Source organism: Bipolaris sorokiniana, assembly GCF_000338995.1.
Source record: "Bipolaris sorokiniana ND90Pr unplaced genomic scaffold COCSAscaffold_9, whole genome shotgun sequence".
Classification (NCBI taxonomy): domain Eukaryota; kingdom Fungi; phylum Ascomycota; class Dothideomycetes; order Pleosporales; family Pleosporaceae; genus Bipolaris; species Bipolaris sorokiniana.
The window spans coordinates 889,569-907,028 of NW_006911903.1; the positions used below are offsets into that span (position 1 = coordinate 889,569).

At 52.5% G+C, this 17,460-nt stretch overlaps 5 protein-coding genes across 5 annotated transcripts; 4 read left to right on the forward strand and 1 right to left on the reverse strand.

The window, feature by feature from the left end:
• The first annotated feature begins 1,004 nt into the window (after positions 1-1,004).
• COCSADRAFT_37912 (uncharacterized protein) lies at positions 1,005-4,754 on the forward strand. The gene has a single exon (XM_007702842.1). The coding sequence runs from the start codon at positions 1,374-1,376 to the stop codon at positions 4,422-4,424; it is 3,051 nt and encodes a 1,016-aa protein (XP_007701032.1). The 5' UTR covers positions 1,005-1,373; the 3' UTR covers positions 4,425-4,754.
• A 1,486-nt stretch (positions 4,755-6,240) lies between these two features.
• Positions 6,241-8,584, forward strand: COCSADRAFT_336925 (uncharacterized protein). Its single transcript, XM_007703112.1, has 2 exons — positions 6,241-6,781; positions 6,841-8,584. The coding sequence occupies exons 1-2, from the start codon at positions 6,426-6,428 to the stop codon at positions 8,498-8,500; spliced, it is 2,016 nt and encodes a 671-aa protein (XP_007701302.1). The 5' UTR covers positions 6,241-6,425; the 3' UTR covers positions 8,501-8,584.
• Positions 8,585-11,374: 2,790 nt separating this feature from the next.
• COCSADRAFT_191291 (uncharacterized protein) lies at positions 11,375-12,691 on the forward strand. The gene is made up of 2 exons (XM_007703114.1): positions 11,375-11,872; positions 11,929-12,691. The coding sequence occupies exons 1-2, from the start codon at positions 11,608-11,610 to the stop codon at positions 12,243-12,245; spliced, it is 582 nt and encodes a 193-aa protein (XP_007701304.1). The 5' UTR covers positions 11,375-11,607; the 3' UTR covers positions 12,246-12,691.
• Positions 12,692-14,092: 1,401 nt separating this feature from the next.
• COCSADRAFT_145109 (uncharacterized protein) lies at positions 14,093-15,947 on the reverse strand. Its single transcript, XM_007703115.1, has 3 exons — positions 15,275-15,947; positions 14,346-15,225; positions 14,093-14,290 (listed from the first exon to the last, which is right to left on the reverse strand). Exons 1-3 carry the CDS (start codon positions 15,898-15,900, stop codon positions 14,153-14,155), a joined length of 1,644 nt encoding a protein of 547 aa, XP_007701305.1. The 5' UTR covers positions 15,901-15,947; the 3' UTR covers positions 14,093-14,152.
• A 119-nt stretch (positions 15,948-16,066) lies between these two features.
• Positions 16,067-17,149, forward strand: COCSADRAFT_120004 (uncharacterized protein). The gene is made up of 4 exons (XM_007703116.1): positions 16,067-16,138; positions 16,200-16,651; positions 16,706-16,928; positions 16,988-17,149. The coding sequence occupies exons 1-4, from the start codon at positions 16,108-16,110 to the stop codon at positions 17,008-17,010; spliced, it is 729 nt and encodes a 242-aa protein (XP_007701306.1). The 5' UTR covers positions 16,067-16,107; the 3' UTR covers positions 17,011-17,149.
• The last annotated feature ends 311 nt before the right edge of the window (positions 17,150-17,460 follow it).

Consider the following 17,460-nt stretch of genomic DNA (forward strand, 5'->3'; position numbering starts at 1 on the left):
TGCAGAGGGTGAAGAAAAGAAGCAGGGGACCTGGTAGCCCAGTGGTACCCTTTGGTGCAGCACAGCGATAACTATACGTTAGTATGTCGGTACATACAGATTTGGATGATTGCAGGGGACGGTCAATCAGCATACGGGCATTGCAACATGGGCCGTCATGAGCCGCAGGACGTTTTTTTTCGGTCCCAGGGAGTGAACTTTAGGTTTCTCACAGGCTCATAGCGCGTCGCAGAACTGCTGTCTGCACTTTGACAGGGCATTCCGAATGCCAGACGCCTTGTCGATGCCAGCACGTGACTCGGAATATTTACCGCGTACTTGCCTCGTGGGTGCATGGGCATGGTGCGCCACAGGGACGAACTGGTATGTCCGTCCGATAGGAAGACATTCATATGTACACTATACTAGGTATGTAAGCGGCTCGTGAACAGGTGGCTTCACCAAGTCCTGCCAGGCATAACCCAGCGAGCGGGCATCCGATCCGGATCAAGCACGCAACATCGCCGTTTGCGTATACTGCTATGAGCATGCTGTTGAGAAAAAAGCACGGTAGGCTCCATAAGACTTTGTAGCGAGCAAACCTTGCGCACCAAAAACCTTCCCGGCCGGGCGCATACAGACAGGCCCCGGACAGGACTGTAAACTAGCGTGTCTTGGCGGCGCCTTCCTCACCAACCGTTGGACGCTGTCATGGCTGGCCTGGCGCTTCCATTGCCATGTCCTGTCGTCTGACTGGCTCTTCTCCATATTTTGCTGGACACGACGTCGAAGCTACACATCTGGAGCGTCTCAGATCTCGCATAGAGTTGTACATTTCCACCCCAGCGAATCCAGGGCGGCTACGGAGCCTCAAGCCCGCAAACATGGCGCTCGTTATGAGGCAGCTCCACCTGACGGCTCCAATCACCTTCACCCTGTGCCTGTGGACAATGTCTACTCCCACCGACGAGCTTTGACTCGAGGAGACGTGGCGGGCGCTTCTGCCACATCATAGGCCAGAAGGGACATCCAAGCAGAAGAGCTATACATATTAAGCCATGGCAGTGGTTTGCCAGGTCCGTTAAAGTCGGCCAAAAGATCTAGGGTCGCGTGTCTGTATGACAGCCTCACACATCTCCTTTTTCTGCGTGCTTTCACTTTCTCCGTTGCCTCTTTGCCGCTTTCTTTTCATCACCCGTCACCGCTTTGTGTGATTTCATTCTTTTTCGTTGTTCTGCAGTCGCAGTCGCCAGACAATAGCAGCGACAATACCAACGCTATTAATCCTCCCAGTTCCCGTTTGAAAAAGCATTCATTGACAACCATTCACACCTACTATCTCTTTGAGATTTGGCTTTCCACATCAATTTAAGATATCGACGCACAACCCCAACATGACTTCATATGGCCAGCCGCCACTAAGACCCCTACCTCGATCAACCGATAATGCTAGGCGCCCGTTTGAAAGCGAACAATACGCAGACGACTCACACCTAAACCGAGCCGATGGAGAAGAACAGATATTAGTACATTTCCATGATGGATTCGATGGAAACGCAACACCTGAGCAACAGACCTGGGACGTTGAGTCTAATGCTAGAGCACAGCGGACGATCACAAAGCGCAGCTCACGGTCCTTTTCAGGGCGTGCTTCACGACAGAAATCTCGACGGAGAGACCTACTGGGTCGACCGAGCAAGCCGGGCATCACTGTCGATACAAGTTTCACCAGGCATAGGGGTTCGGAACCGCACCAGGTGTTTCCACAAGAATCAGAGAGAGGCAGCGGCTCTGTCCGCAGGTCACCGTGGTTTGGCCTGAGCAGGAATTCAACCAGACACAAAGGCCTGGGAATCACCAAGGGTACACCGCAACCAGAACACATGCATCGAAAGAGGCAGAGCGTAGATCGGAACGAAATCGATACTGCTACGTCCATGACTCCTAGCACTAAGTCCTGGCAGGAAATTTCACCTTGGGACAGACGTATTCCGATAGGAATCTCAGTTCCTACCGATAGTATATCCGACTTTAGCTCCCTACAAGCGCATCGGCCTCGTGCTGGGAGCGACACTACTCTAGTAACACCAAGTATCATCATTACCCCTGCGGAAGTGAAGTCGGCTTGGTCACCCGACACACCCTTTACAGAGTCAGACTATACACCCAATATCTATTCTCGTTATCAAACAGCTTTCGACAGGTCCAACGTCCCACCAGTTCCCGCTCTACCTGCTGGAATGGCTCAACGTCCAGGAGAAGTTTCCAACAATGACATGCGCGGCTCACCTAGCCACGCTAGAAATGACACACTGGATTCCGCTGGAACTGCGTTCGAAGAGGATGACGATTCCAAACGAAAAGATCGCGTCATGTCCACCAGCACCGTCTTTGAGGAGGACGAAACGCCACTAAGCGCCAGGGCTGCCGAAAACTCGTTGGCCATTGACACATCAATGGTGCCTACTCTTCGAAGGTCGCAAGGGTGGTGGACCGTCATCACAACACCATTTGTTGCAACGCCTAAATCGTCAACATGGCCAGATGCTGGACGCAATGGGAACAGTACGCCAGATGTCCCAACTGTACCCATCCAGTATGGCATGGGCAAAGCAGAAGCCTCTATGCCACCCCCCTCGCAAACTAACACGTCGGCAGCTTCAGTAGCCAATGTCCCAGTGAATTCTGATCCTGAAAAGGCAATGAGCTATCAAACACCTCCAGATTCTCACCGCGCCGTCACCTCCCCTCTATCTGCAATGTCTGCCTCACCGGTGCTGGGCACAGCGGCCATCGGAACTGTTTTGATGCCTCGTCAGGTTGAGGAGCCACGCCACATTAATGTCAACATTGAGTTGCAAGATAGGCGGCCGCCGGTGGAGAGCCAGCCAGTCAGAGCAAACTATCCACCTCCTGTACAGCAAATGCACACGTCAGTAGCAGCGCCACAAGTCATGATCACAAACTCTTCTGCCACAAACGCCAACAGTTCCTCACAAAGCCTGCCAGTGTTCGCCCCACCTCCAAAGGCAGCTCAAAAAGGCTCACACTGGAGCTATGACAACGGCAGTCGTTCCGGTTCCCGGGCATCTTCTCCAGACCTTAAGGGACGGAAGAAACATCGAAAAGTGTGTGATATGACAAGCATATGGCCATTCGGAAAGAAGCGAAGCCAAAATCCTCAAAACGGAGGTCAAGAGAAGAAAAAGAAGAGAGGAGTGTGTTTCTGGGGATGCTGCTGTTGTTTGATATTCTTCATCTTGTTGGCAATCATTATCCCAGTTGCCGTGGTATTGACGAGGAAAGGCAATGATAATAAGCCCACCGCGACCGAGCCGAAGCCCGACGGAGGCAACCAATGGCTTAACCTGCCAGACTACCCTCCTGTACCTACCGGCCTGCTCACTATTGCGCAACCTGAAGTGGTAGAGGAGGAGAGTGGTTGTGTCGCGCCCACCACACTGTGGAGCTGTGCGCTACCAAAAGAACTCCAGCAATCTATTGCGCCAAACAAACCGGACCAGCCCAACTTTAAGATTGAAATCACGTTTGAGAACGGCAGTGCCGCAGAGTTGCCGCAGTCTCGACGTGCCAAAAGAGCCTCAAACCCAGTGTCAGCCGGCGCTTTGGTCCGGTCACTGCTTCGCGCTCGCGCTGCACCCTCGCCATCCCCTGCACCTCCATCAACTGACGATATGAACTTCTTGGGGAAAACGACAGATGGTAACTCGGCTCCTTTTGAAGGCGAAGAGACTGGTTTGTTCATCACCATGAGCGACCCGTCGACTAATGCATCGGACCTGGCGAAGCGTGCCAATGGAGACGACCTTACAAACATCACTGCTGTGATACCTCCGCCAATGTTGGCTTCTGACGGGACTGCAGCGCCTGCAAACCTGCTTCCCTCGCCTTCTGCACAGCCCCTTCGACTGTACAATCGAGGCAAAGAAGACGAACATTACGGATTCTACAACTACTTTGATCGATCGATCTTCCTGAAGCAGATCAACGGCACCAACCGTGGTGGGAATCCGGCAGACACGGATGGAGGGAGCTCTAAGGATGCTGCTAAGCTGAGATGCACATACTCACAGACGCGGTTCCTGGTACAGATATGGACTCGCAGCAAAGAAAGCAAGCCATTGTTACAAAAGTCTGCTTCTGGGGGTACAGATGCATTTAAGAGACCAGGCACCTTCCCGTATCCAGTCACTGTCACCATCGATCGCCACGGTGGAGATCCTGCTAAGAAAAACCTCTACTGCTATGAAATGGAGGATGACGGCACGATCAAGAACGAAGTGTCCAAAAAGTCATTCCAGTTTGAAGATCGGGCATTCGGGGGCACTCTGGTCAAGGGCACCCAGGGGCAAGGGATAGTCAGCGGGCTCATTGACGGTGGCACTGGTGGTTGTCGTTGCCAATGGCAGAACTGGCTCAACTAAGCCTCGCAAAGCCTGCAATTTTCCCTCATGTTTTCTCGTGTCGAAATGATTTTCTGTTTCATTAAAGTTTTGCATAGCGTTCGGCCTTGTTTTTTGCCTTCTCGGATGGATGTTTCCGTCTTGACGCACAACTCTCATTGCCTTGTCATCTTCATGGCGTTTCTATCAGCAGCATGTCAGGAACATGAACAAGCAAATTATTAATACTCAACCACTAGATGTGACGCGGCTTTGAAGACCGCCTTAGTCTAGGTACACTCTTAATACCAATCAGTATGGAATATGCAATATTGTAGACCTCGTTTCGAAGTGGGAATGAATCGTGACTGTCGCGAAAGAACTGGAGTGACATGTCAGGACCCGCTCAGGATACAATTGCTCCACAGTGGCTGGACCGTTTTTCATAGGGCGGCGGATACAATCCATGTACAGCCCGTAGTTACCGTGACCCGAATCCAGGGTGCAATAGTCCAAGGGGATAAAATTCAAACGCCGTCTATGGATCCAGTGGAACAGTGAAATAGTGGCCAATTTTCGAGACCCTGGGAGCATCCACTCTGGGTTGCGGCAAAGAGAAATACCCTCACTCTGACCTGATATCGGAGAAGCAAATGTCGTACTTACTACGTGTGTATATTCAAACTGCCTCTGCCAGATCGTGCTGTAGTATGTAGTATGTATATGTAGCAGGATTCCTGGGCTTGGCACCAAGACACCGGAAGCAGGCGGGACGATGTCACTCTGCGCCGTTACTGGACTTGATGGTTGGGACGACAGCGACGGCCCAAAGATGCTGGAGTAGGCATAGGTAGGTGTAGGAGGGCAAGGGTGGACACGAAGTGTGGTAGGAGCACTAAGCAACCCTGCATGGGGCCCTGCTTGGCGAGAAGCCTCGGACTTCCCCACAGCCATTGAACTCAACACGCGCTCTGTATGCCATCTGTGATTGGCTATCTTGCATCTTCCATTCTTCAGAACATCTCCGCTGCCTCGACTGCCCAGCACAACGACATGACAAGAGCACGTCAGCGGCTTAAGACGTCTGGCAGGGTGGGTAATGCCATGCCTTCGATTATTTGCTTGGTGTGCTTGTCAACAGCCACCCCGGAGGCTTGTCGCTCGACGTCATCACTCGTCAGTCCCAAACCCGCGAACACTGTGGTAGCATTCAGATCTGGGGATGAGCACGACACGCAGGGACCTCCCAGGGCATGAATATTGAGAAATGGGGCGCACAGCTGCGGGCGTGCATTTGCTCCATATTTTGCTTTGCTCGACGGTCCAATGACAGCCGTCTGTTTGCGGAAAAAGGACTGGGATTGACTGTCGCGTGAGGTCCTTCCGGACCTGGTGGGTCTGCGGAATGGTAGCATTCTTGCCTTCGACTAACCCCCATTGGAAGCGAAGGTATTAACATTAGAATTTTCTTCGCCTACTGGACCCTTTATAAGCTCTACTTTTGGGCTCCTGCAACAATGTGCAGCTTTTGTTCAATCGCGTTCGCGCACATATTGCGCGCTCCTGCCCTCTTGTCTCTGCCCCGTCCACGCCTCGGAGCATCTTTTTCAAACATCGAATAGCTACTCAAACTAGCTATCCGGCCGCCACGCCAATCGTCAGTATTGGATAGCGCGCCATCACCGGCGACATCAATACGGCCAGCAATCTGCCGACGCCGCCGTTCGGGAACATAGCTAGTCGTTCCAGCATCGGGACGTCCGGTATTACTACTACAACCAGGGCCAGTCTTTGCAGATCCCTACCCACTACTCAGAGGCTGCCCTCCGCAACGTGGTAGTGTCTCAACTGCTTCGTGGAACTAGTTGAGTGGGATCCAGCAAAGTTTGCCAATCCTTCAAGGACGATCCGTGGGTTGAATCGCCATCCCGTCGTATAAAGGCACCGACCACGGCCTGTGCTTTTAGACCGCATTGTTTCTGATCACCACAAAAAGCAGCCAACAACGAGTTTCTCCCATTTACTCGTCGCTGCATTGCTACCATGGCCTCCGCGGCAGATTCCATCCGGGACTATGGCGTCGCTGCTCCTCACGGACCTAACACGACGGGTGAACATCAAGCCACTCAAGACATCGACATTCGAAAGGACATGAGCGAGAACGAGGCTAGTGTCTTCCATGCCCTGCTTCACCCCGATGATCTCTACACTGCCGAAGGAACCTACTGGGCCGACTTGCCCATTGGCCAACGGGTCAAGTTTGTTGGACAAGTCGATGCACAGGAAGCAAAGGCCGAAGCCAGCTACTTCTGGAACATGTTCAAGAACGACCCTCTTGCTCCAATCGGTCATTACTTCCGCACTTGCGTGATTCCTGGTGCCGGTCTTGGTTTGGAAGGGTAAGTCATCCATGCGCGATATTACATCATCCAGCGACATATTCTAACTATTCTACCAGTTACGTCCTCTTCTCCATTGGCAATGTTCGCCCTCTACTCAAGGCTGCTTTCCCCGACTGCTGGGGTACCCACGAAATCTGCGACAAGACATGGACACAGGCTGTCGACTACCTCGAGATTTGCGGTATCATTGTCGGTCAGATTCTCGTTGGCGTTGTTGGTGACTGGCTTGGCCGTCGGTTTGGTCTCATCCAGGATGCCACAATCATGTTCGTCGGTCTTTTGATGCTTACTGCTGCCTGGGGTGTTACTCAGAACGGCTGGGTCATCTGCTACGTATGGGCTCTCTTCTTCTATGGCATCGGTGTTGGAGGCGAATACCCTATGACTGCAACTGCCGGTATGGAGAATGCTGTCGGCTCTGGAAAGGTTTCAACAAGGGACGATCGTCTTCACCGCGGACGAAAAGTTACCAGTGCCTTTTTGATGCAGGGTTGGGGCCAGTTCTTCAACCAGGTCATTCTTATCATCCTGCTCCTCATCTTTCACGGTGGATCGTCGCCGCCTTACTCCAAGACTTTGGCGCAATGGACCTACCGCGTCTCGTTTGCCATTCCTGCCGTTGGAACGCTGTGGCTTGTCTACTTCCGTTACTACAAGATGAAGTCGGCTTCGAAGCAACTGATGCTTTCTAAGAAGAAATCCAATGTCACTGGATACGACGTCCAGTCGTTGAAGCTCACCTTCACATACTTTGGCCCCCGTCTCCTGGCTACTGCTGGTGCTTGGTTCGCTAACGATGTCTTCTTCTACGGCAACAAGCTTTTCCAGAACGAGTTTATCAGCATCCTCACGCCTGGCAACAAGTCGGTCATGACTGACTGGCTATACAACCTCATCAACGTGGGTGTATCGCTGTGCGGATACTATCTCGCATCTATTCTCATTGACAACAAGCTCTACGGCCGCAAATGGATGATGATTGTCGGCTTCTTGGCTGACTTTGTTCTCTTCATGGTTCCCGGATTTGCTCTGGAATATTTCACTTCGATCGAGAACATTCACGGTTTCCAGGCCATGTACTTCCTCTCGTCTTTCTTCAACCAATTTGGACCCAACAGTGTCACTTTCCTTGTGGCTGCCGAAGTTTTCCCCACACCAGTTCGCGCTACTGCTCACGGATTCAGTGCGGCGTGGGGCAAGCTTGGTGCACTTCTCGCTGCTATCCTCTACAACTACATTGACATCCAGACCAAGTTCTACTTTGTCCCCTGGTTCGGTCTTGCTGGTGCTCTTCTCACTCTGCTCTTCCTTCCCGACACTACCGGCCTGGATCTCAAGGAGCAAGAGCGTCGGTGGACATACATCCGAGCTGGCCGAGAGCACGAGTACCACGGTATTGCCATTCACTGGAAGCACCTTTCATGGTGGGAGCGCTTCCGTGGACAGCACAAGGGATACGATGCCAAGCTCGACTATGAGCAGAAGATTGACGAGATGCGCGCAGATTGGGTGGAGCGCCAGCAACACAAGTTCTCCGAGAAGAACGGATGGGAAGGTGCGGAGGCAGACGAGGACGACCATGCCGATGTGCACAACTACTTCAAGCGTACAACGCCCGGTACTCCTACAGGACCCGAGCCCATGATGGCGCCCAAGGCCGTGTCTGAGAACTCATCTGGAGATGAGATTACAAGCGAAAAGAGGGCTCAGCAATGAGAAAAAACTATGCCAGTGAAGATATAGGGACATGTTTATGTTGAACGAAAAAGTGTAGATATAGGCGGTATTAACGATTTCATTTTATTTTTCTTCTCCTTCCAGCATTACAGCGGCGTTTGAGAATTGGGCTTTGCGCTAGAGCGCAGATGAGACGGATCGGTAGATTCAACAAGCAAGAAAGTTAATGAATATGCTATACACTATGAGACACCGTGATGATGAGAGTGCCGTTGCGTGGTTTGGTAGGAGAAGACGTTGAATCGATAGTGTTGCAGAGTACATACATCCATGTGTAATTGTATTGGTGGAAAAGCCAAGGGTCCAACGACTTGGGAAGAGCGGGTTTTTACCATTTGCAAGAGGTAATGACGAGATGAATGCAAATGCGGTTTGAGTAATGAGAAGGTGTGGTGGTAGTACCGTAGAAAGAAACAAGGGCTTTTTGGTCTGAATCCGGCACTTCACCACGTGCGCAAAACGTACGTAGGTAGAATAGCTTGGCTTAGCTTGTGCATTTTTATGCATTTAGGACGGATCCAATGTGCATGATTACTGCGGCAAGCAGGATAGCACCAGCGGACGGGTACCGCAAACACAGTTACATAAAGTAATAGCCAAAACGGGCGCGTATGGTTGGTTGCACTACTTACTTACCCAGTCTCAGCAGCAGGGCAGGAAAGCCATGGGCACCTGCACCTGCACCTGCCGCTTGCAACGGGCGAGTACCAAACAACAACAAACCCCCGTCCTTTGGGTGAGCGGTGAAGAAGAGGCATGATTGCGGCAATTACCAGTGGTAACTTTGACAATTTTTTCTATTGCCCCCCCCCCGCGACTCGCGGTCTTGCTCCTTCTCCACGATCTGCGCATTGTTGTGTGGCTCGGACGTGCGTTGCGCAGTGACGGTTTGAGTTGAGGTGCAGGCCAAGGATGTGGGCAGCGGGCAAGGGGGGTAAAAGGGCGTCTTGGTGCCTTTGCTCTCCATTTCCTCTCTCTATCGCTATCGTGTGCGATCCGAGCGCACGGGCGCGTTGGTGCTGGCGCGAGCGATGGGAAGGAGCCGCAATACGAGAAATGCTAGTGGCAGTTTGATTTCTTAAGACGGGATTCTATGGGAGAGACAAGAATGTTCGAATGGATTCTAGAGCAATTTTGTATTAGGAGATATGAGGGGAATTAAAGTTTTTTGTTTTGTTTCCTGCGCGCGGGTCATGGTAAAAGGCGGGTAGGAACTGTGGTACAAGCACAAGGGGCACACAGTTTGCTGTGGAAAGCATAGTGAGGGTCGCGCAAAGGGTCTGGACAAAATTCTTTTTTTTTGTGTTTGTGTTTCATTGAGTTCACGTTAGGGGAGACGAAGTCCAGGTAATAAGGGATAGTCTTTTTGACATTGACCACCGTCATTATGCTTGCTTCAACGTGCTATCCCTCGCCGCGCAATCAACGCGTGGTCTAGATGGAGACGGGAAGCAGGGATCCAGGGGAGAAAAAAAAGCCAAGCATTGTGCAATTTCGTCGAGAATCGGAGAAGAGGCAGACGACGTCACTATCACCTCGTTATCGCAAGCAGGCGATGTGCTGCGAAGCGAGATTAGTGGTATGGGGTTGACCGCCTGCAAGTCCGGAGACGTGGTGTGACGGCCGGGGGAGGTAGCTTGGATTTAGCCGCTTTGCCCCAATGTAGGTACAGATTGCAAGATATTCTGTTTCGATAGATTGCGCGCCTGAGGAATTAATGGGCGTGATATGTGCGGCTTGCAGCAGGCCAAGGGGGGAGGAGGGAGGGGGAGAGCAGGAGGACGGGCAAGGTATCATTTGGGTGGTAGTGCATTGTTGGGGATCGGCATGGGACAAGCAGAGGCATCGGAGCGAAGGCGATTATTGAGCCAGGGGAAACAAAACGATGTCTCGCGGTGAGGCTGGTGAGCGTGGTGTGCAGCGCAAGGGGACACGCGTCGCATGTCACGGGCCCATGATGAGTCCCGAGGGCAAAAACCAAGTGGTTGCTGGTGATGGGCCAGTGATGGGTCGTTGATGGGGCATTGACAGGCGTGGCAGCGTGGCTGCGTTGCTGCGTTGCTAAAGTTAGCAAAACGAATGACGGAGGACGCGAAACACAGCCAGGCGGGATTGCAACAACAGTCATGCAAACACAACACTGCTCCACCGCCAACCCTGTGGAATAGCGAGGCGGTACGCAGCCAGGGCAACGATCATCGAGCAAGGAGAAAAAAAAATAGCGGCGCTGCCCCTGGAACATTGGGTCTGCGTGCCTTGCACTTGCACTTGCACTTGCTGCATGGTGTTAGTGGCACCGCTGCTCGGCGGGCGGGAGGGCGTTTGCTGGCGGCGCGATAAGCAGCACCAAGCGAGGCGATAGTGGAGAGAGGTGTTGCGTGGCACTGGCGACGGGCCTCGTCCGACGCCTCTTTTTTTTATTTACCTGGTCCTCATGGTGTTTCTCATTGATGATCTTGTGCCTGGCGCAGGTGCAGAGAGGCTGGGAGTTGCTGGGAGTTGCTGGGAGCTGCTGGGCCGCCGTTGCTCGTTTCCCACCACCTGCGTTGTCGCAGTGTCAAGCCGTCCAATGGCAGGCGGGGGGAAGACAGGCAAAAAGAAGGCATTCGGCGCGACTCCAGCCACGGCCCAGCCGCCGACTAGGCTTGCCCAACGGTCCAAGGAACAAAGCAGCATCAATTCTTGGAACAATGCTTGTCCATCTGCCAATCGAGCCTTGGGCCCGCGTCTGTGCGCGCTCGCCGCCCTCTCATCCACTGTTGGGGCGGGCGTGGCGTGGCGGCCAAACACACGGGCCCCGCCTTCCCTCGCTCCTGCCCTCACCCAGGCAGGCGCACGGCCCCATTCTGCTGTGGGCCGTCCATTGCGACACCCAGCCCAGGCAGGCGCAACCCACGCCTCGAGCAAATAAATAGATGTGCCTTTGTGCCTCCCACACCCTCTCCTTTCTTACTCTCCATCCACTCCATCATCAACTGCCTTCCATCGCATTCAGATCCGTCGAGTCGATCATCCAGTCGCTATCTCCATTACAGCCTCTACTCAACACATCTAATACCACCACCCACAAGTAACTCATAATCAACATGCGTTTCTCCACCATCTCCGTCGCTTTCTTGGCTGGTGCCGTCGCCGCTGCTCCTCAGTACGACGTCCTCCCAATCAGCCAGATTTCCGACGGTCAGATCCAGGCTCCTCCTGCCACTCCCCCTGCCGTCTCTGCGCCCTCTGCCGTCCCCTCGGGCGTTCCTTCGGTTGTCCCCTCTGCCATGCCTTCTGGCATGCCTTCTGGCGTCCCCTCTCCCTCTGCTGGAGTCCCCGAGGTTCCCTCTCCTTCTGAGGTCCCTGTCGGTAAGTTTGCGCCACTACAACTGCTCCATTAAGCACAGCCTGCTGACTGCTACAAGGCACCGGCCCTGTCCCTATGCCATCTCCTATGCCATCTGCCACTGCTACCCCCGTCGCTCCTGGCACCCCCGGTACCACACCCATTGTCATTCCTCCTGGTGGCTCCAACTCCACTGTCCCCGCTCCCTCTGGCAGCGGTGCTCAGTCAAGCGGTCCCAGTGCTAGCACCAGCGGATCTTCCCCTGCTGGCTCCACCGGCGCCTCCAGCAGCCCTACCTCCAGCGCCAGCGTTCCCCAGGCTGGCGGTGCCGCCGCCGGCAACATGGTCTCCTTCGGTGGCCTTGTCCTCGCCATCGGTGCTGCCGTCTTCGCTTAAACGCATCATGAGACGACCATTACACTGCCTCCACAGACACTGACACAACTGCAAACAATCTGACAACAGTCGTGGCCGTAAGACATCAAGTTTTTACGATCACAACCACTACCTTGTCATGGACTGTCGGTAGCTGTCTTGGTCTTGCTTGGGGAGGTCTGTGCGACCTTTTTGCTTTCATCGTATATCAGCAATTGTTTTGTTTAGAGGCCAATCACGGAGTAACAAGTCTTGTTTTTTTGGAGAGCATTATTGCCATGATTGGGTTTAATTATTGAGACGACAGGGCCTCCACTGGGAGAGGTTCAGGATTGGCATTACGAATCCGACTTAATGCGATATGTCCCAAAGGGATACCGAACACATTGTTCAGTTCATGTTTATAGCTGGTTAATCACCAATACAACATGTCAAGGGCAGCCGAAAGGTTGTACCTGATCTACAATATTGCAATGTGCTTTTGTGATTGTGATGACATGATTGTCTTTGACTACATCATGGTGTTGATTCATAGTAGGTGGCAAAAGGCGAGGGTGGGACAAACACCATGGTTCCAACCTAGCATCGCCACTTTGCCAGATATCACCAAAACCGTCTTCATTCTTGCAGCTTGGAGGTCGACGGATGCTACGCATGCAAGGCGTTCTGCTGTACCGATCCTATCGCTAGTGGGTGGTGTGCCTGAAGATCACAGCTCACATAATCTGCACAAAAGACATCCGCGGGCTTATCTACTACCCTCTACCGCACCCAAATCAACATGACCCATCCGCCCAACGGTTCTGCCAAAACCACAGTGCAACTCATCACTCAACGTGCCCTCATCCCCACCCGACCCCATCTTCTCGTAATCGCTTACTTCCTTCCCTCCCAAAAGCCTGGCCCCCTTGGATCGAGTGAGACACGCAGCGGGTAGCCCCGAACCATGGGGGGGAAGGGGGAAATAAGCAAAGCACAGGCGCCCCTTGGTCCTAGTACCCTTGGCGCTATGCCCATATGCGGAAGCCCGACGCCAGTGCACGCCAGTCTCCCACTAGCTTGCTTTGACGTGAACCAGCGGGTATGTAACCTTGATGCATTGTGCCTTGCTCTCGGACCTCTTGGTTCTGTTCTTTTTACCTTTATACATTTTCGAACATAGATTTTGCTTTTTTGGAGGTGGTGCGGGAAAGGGGATGATTGCAGCTCAACGAAACGTGGAGCGCTGGAAAGAAACTTTCGACTATATATACATATATTTAGGGGGGATGCAATAAAGATTGATATTAACGTTGGGAACTATTGTCTCATCAACAGGTACATTGCGATATAGTGTGTTTGTACTGTATGTGTATGGGACATTCGTGTTGAACATTGGGCAAAAGCACGTTGATGTCTTTCTTGTTCTTTTCTTTCCCCCTTCCCCCTTCCCCCCCCCCTTTTTTTTTTGCCACCGTACTAGCATGGTCTTTAGCGTTTGCCCACGCCCACGTTTCAAACACATCTTGGGGCGTGAAACAGAATGCACAAACTCTGTGTATATGCGCCGTTCCCAACTCAACAAGCGCTACACAAGAATGTCAGTTTCTGCCATTACTCGCAATTGCCGAGGCTCTCTATGAGTTTGGCCCTGCCTCTTTGGTACTTGACGCCACAGCATGTGCGGCTACGGTAGCCGCCATGCTATCGTAATGACTAGCGACTAGCATGTACTCGACAAGTAATACCTGCACTGCAGGCGCTGGATAACTGTCTGACACTACTGTGTTCTCTGCATGTCATTCATAGGAAGAAGAAGAAGAAGAAGAAGAGAGATAAGCGATAAAGCACATCCAATCATTCAGAAGACATGTCACGCAAGAAACAATGGCCTGGCAAACAGAGGGTATCATTCTTCTCCTGCTAAACTAACCCGTCTAGCCTGTCCATCACCTCGCCTCAATGACATGTGTAAGAAGCTGGCCCAGGGGGTTCAGTCCCTCGTCTGCCGTCAAAATGCGCTTTGGTATCTCAAATTCCACTTCTGGCTCCTTCTTGAGATCGCGGTCTAATTCAACGTCGAGGAGCTACAAGGGCTGTCAGTATCAAGTATACTACAAAGACGAAATTTGTCAGACTTACTGCAGTGTAGGAATGATCCAAAAAGTCCTCCAGGTTGTATGATCGTTTTGTAAATTGCTCAGAGATAATCTTGGCCAGTGTAGCAACATTGGGGTGGTAATGCGATTGCAAAGCTACCAACTCCCAGACGCTGCTCTCAATGGCATTGGTTAGAAAAGGGTCCGCTTCATCCATATCAAACGGGTCATCCATGCCCTCTTCTTCTACCTCCTCCTTGAGTTCCGGATCCCGGATCTCGCGGTGCATCATGAATGTGCACGCAGGATGGCGTTTGAACATATTGTACACCCAGGGTATTACAACCACAATGCCCGCTGGCGGTCCATGGAGCGCCAAGCGTGACAGACGCTTGATAAAGCTTGCGACCAGAGTGGCAGGCAAGTGCGACGAGGACATGAAGGTGTCGAGGAGGCGGAAGAAGCGTGATCGGTGCTTCGAGTGTAGGAGGCCGTCGTCAAGAAGCGAGTAGAGCTTGTAATAAAAGGAAGGGTAGTCGAGGTTCTTCTCCGAGATGAGGTAGTAGATTCCAGACAGTGCAAGTAGCGATGTTGCGCCACCCACGTTGTACGAGTCGGTCAAGAAGTCTGATAGAATTTCGGGCTGCTGGAACCAAGGTGCAATTTGGTAGGAGAAGGTGGTCAAAATGGTCTTTCGTTGCTCCTTTGAGAGCCCTGTGCGCATCGTCGCCAACCACGCTGCTTGTGCCTTCTCCTTGTATGCCTGAAGAGAGGGAATCGGGCTCTTTCCTTGTACCTCGACGTAGAAATTCTGAATCTCGGCTTTAGATTTGGGGACTTGATCGAGAGTGGAGAGTAGGGACATGCTGTTCGCAGCTACGAGTTGCTGGGTAGTAATATCCAAGTCTTCGTCAAGTGTTTTTCTGAGCATATTAGTAAGTGATCTTCACCTTTAGTTGTGTATGTACTCACTTGATGGTTTGGAATGTCTGATATCGAATATCGTCAAACTGCTTAAGGTACTTCTCTGCAAACTCCTCGCGGTTCAAGTCGTCCAAGGGGAGATGTAGCAGAACCTCGACAAGACGAGGTAAAGGTCCGTTCTTGATCTTATAATCTTTCTGCGACTTTGCCTCCTCCTTGACCAATCGCATCAACAGTGTCAAGGCTACAGACTGCTTTGGAGGGTGCTCGCTGCGGAGGAAGTCGTCCAGAAGCATATTGCAGAGCTCCCGGTAGCGCTCCTTGAGCCATGATACAATAACACCCTCTGCCTCGCTCATACCCTTACTCTTCACCATGTCGCCTGTTACGAGTAGCCGCGAGAAGACTCGGCATAGTGCAACGGCTGCCAGTATTGGGCCCTCATTCTTAGCGTCTGATTGCTTGGCTCGCTGCAAAAGAGTCGCAATGTTGTTGTAATGCTTTCGCGATTCGAGAATCTGGGCTTCGAGCTGTACGATTTCGGATTGAAGGTCGTCGCCGTCTTCGCTGGAGGACTTGCGCCGGCTCTTGGACTTGGATTCGCCGCGTTCGGGCTTGCTTGAGTCCCTTTTCCTCTTGATTCCAGACATTGCTGTGGATTTTGTACCCGCCATCTTCGTTTGAAGCTCGTTGCTTCGCGTGGTGTGAAACGACGTGCAGGCGCAAAGAAGTTGTCGATGCCAAAAAGTCAGGCCCGGCCGGGCGAAGTTCGGTTAGCGCATCGGCGTCGGTGCTTGGCTCAGGTTTGGTACGCAACATCACGAAAAGCTAGCTCTCGACGACGACCAGCACCCCCAACTGTACCCCCTCATCAGACAGCCATGGCCTCACGTCTTGCAAGGAGCGCGGTCGGTGAGTAGCAGCGTTCCGATGAAGATGCGATGCCATTGACCCCATTGCTCACGCACAACAGGCGCCGCCCGTCTCCGCCCATCGCTTCCTCTCCGCGCCCTGCCCTCGATGGGCATGCAGGCTCGCTACAACTCCAACCTGCCCCAGGAGGACCCCAAGAAGAAGGCCCAGACTCTCCTCGACTCGATACCCGTCCCCGGCAACAGCCCCCTCACCAAGGCCGCCGTGCTCTCTGCCGGAGCCGGTCTCTCAGTCGCCGCCATCAGCAACGAGCTCTACGTCGTCAACGAGGAGTCCATTGTCGCTCTCTCTCTGCTCACTATCTTCTGGGCCGTTGCCAAGTACGCTGGACCTGCGTGGGGCGACTATGCGCAGCAGCAGTTGGACAAGATCTCGGGTATCTTGAACTCTGCCCGTCAGGACCACACTGCAGCCGTCAAGCAGCGCATTGAGAGCGTCCAGGACCTCAGCAGCGTTATTGAGGTCACGAAGACCCTCTTCGAGGTTTCCAAGGTGCGCTGGTTCTGTGTGGGAGATGGAGGGGTACCAGACTGACCATTTTCACAGGAGACTGCCCAGCTCGAGGCTCAGGCTTTCGAGCTCGAGCAGAAGACTGCCATCACAGCCGAGGCCAAGTCTGTCCTCGACTCTTGGGTCCGCTACGAGGGCCAGGTCAAGCAGAGGCAGCAGCGCGAGCTTGCCGAGTCCATCATTGCTAAGATTGAGAAGGAGCTCGAGAACCCCAAGACTCTCAAGCAGATTCTTGACCAGAGCGTCACTGACGTTGAGAGTGCGTTTTTTTTAAACCAGAAACATAGATTCGAGTATCACATGCTAATCAATATGTAGGGATCGTCTCGCAAAAGGCATAAGCGACCTAGCGCATCCAGTAGCCAAGTTTATCCAATGTTAGATCAATATGTGCAATAGTCAGACTCATTCAATGTAGAGTACCCTAGGCTGGGGAAATGGCCCAATAAATCTGATTGCGTCTTGAATGACTGTGCCACCTTGATTGTTTGTGTGTTTCGGAGATGTGCGATGGCTTGATTGAATCTTTGTCAAAGTTCCTCTGGTGGGGCTTTGCTAGTCTTCTTGTAACCTGAACGTTTGATTGACTACCCATTACCACTAAAACATTATCATACAACAATAGGCAATTTCCACGCCATTCAACACGTGCACCGGCCAATCCCCAGAATCATGCGAGGCATTATACACATCCATATCAGACAATACCACCAGATTCCGAGAAACAGAAAAGGGAAAGAGTATGACCACAAGCTGCCAAGAGTGGGGCAATTCACCGTGCCCGCGCCAGA

Coding starts and splice junctions, on each gene's coding strand:
- COCSADRAFT_37912 (XM_007702842.1), top strand. CDS start 1,374: ATGACTTCATATGGCCAGCCGCCACTAAGACCCCTACCTCGATCAACC.
- COCSADRAFT_336925 (XM_007703112.1), top strand. CDS start 6,426: ATGGCCTCCGCGGCAGATTCCATCCGGGACTATGGCGTCGCTGCTCCT. Junction 6,782..6,840: donor GCCGGTCTTGGTTTGGAAGG/GTAAGTCATCCA, acceptor CTATTCTACCAG/TTACGTCCTCTTCTCCATTG.
- COCSADRAFT_191291 (XM_007703114.1), top strand. CDS start 11,608: ATGCGTTTCTCCACCATCTCCGTCGCTTTCTTGGCTGGTGCCGTCGCC. Junction 11,873..11,928: donor TCCTTCTGAGGTCCCTGTCG/GTAAGTTTGCGC, acceptor GACTGCTACAAG/GCACCGGCCCTGTCCCTATG.
- COCSADRAFT_145109 (XM_007703115.1), bottom strand. CDS start 15,900: ATGGCGGGTACAAAATCCACAGCAATGTCTGGAATCAAGAGGAAAAGG. Junction 15,226..15,274: donor CAGACATTCCAAACCATCAA/GTGAGTACATAC, acceptor TAATATGCTCAG/AAAAACACTTGACGAAGACT. Junction 14,291..14,345: donor TGGATCATTCCTACACTGCA/GTAAGTCTGACA, acceptor CAGCCCTTGTAG/CTCCTCGACGTTGAATTAGA.
- COCSADRAFT_120004 (XM_007703116.1), top strand. CDS start 16,108: ATGGCCTCACGTCTTGCAAGGAGCGCGGTCG. Junction 16,139..16,199: donor TCTTGCAAGGAGCGCGGTCG/GTGAGTAGCAGC, acceptor CACGCACAACAG/GCGCCGCCCGTCTCCGCCCA. Junction 16,929..16,987: donor GAGCGTCACTGACGTTGAGA/GTGCGTTTTTTT, acceptor ATCAATATGTAG/GGATCGTCTCGCAAAAGGCA.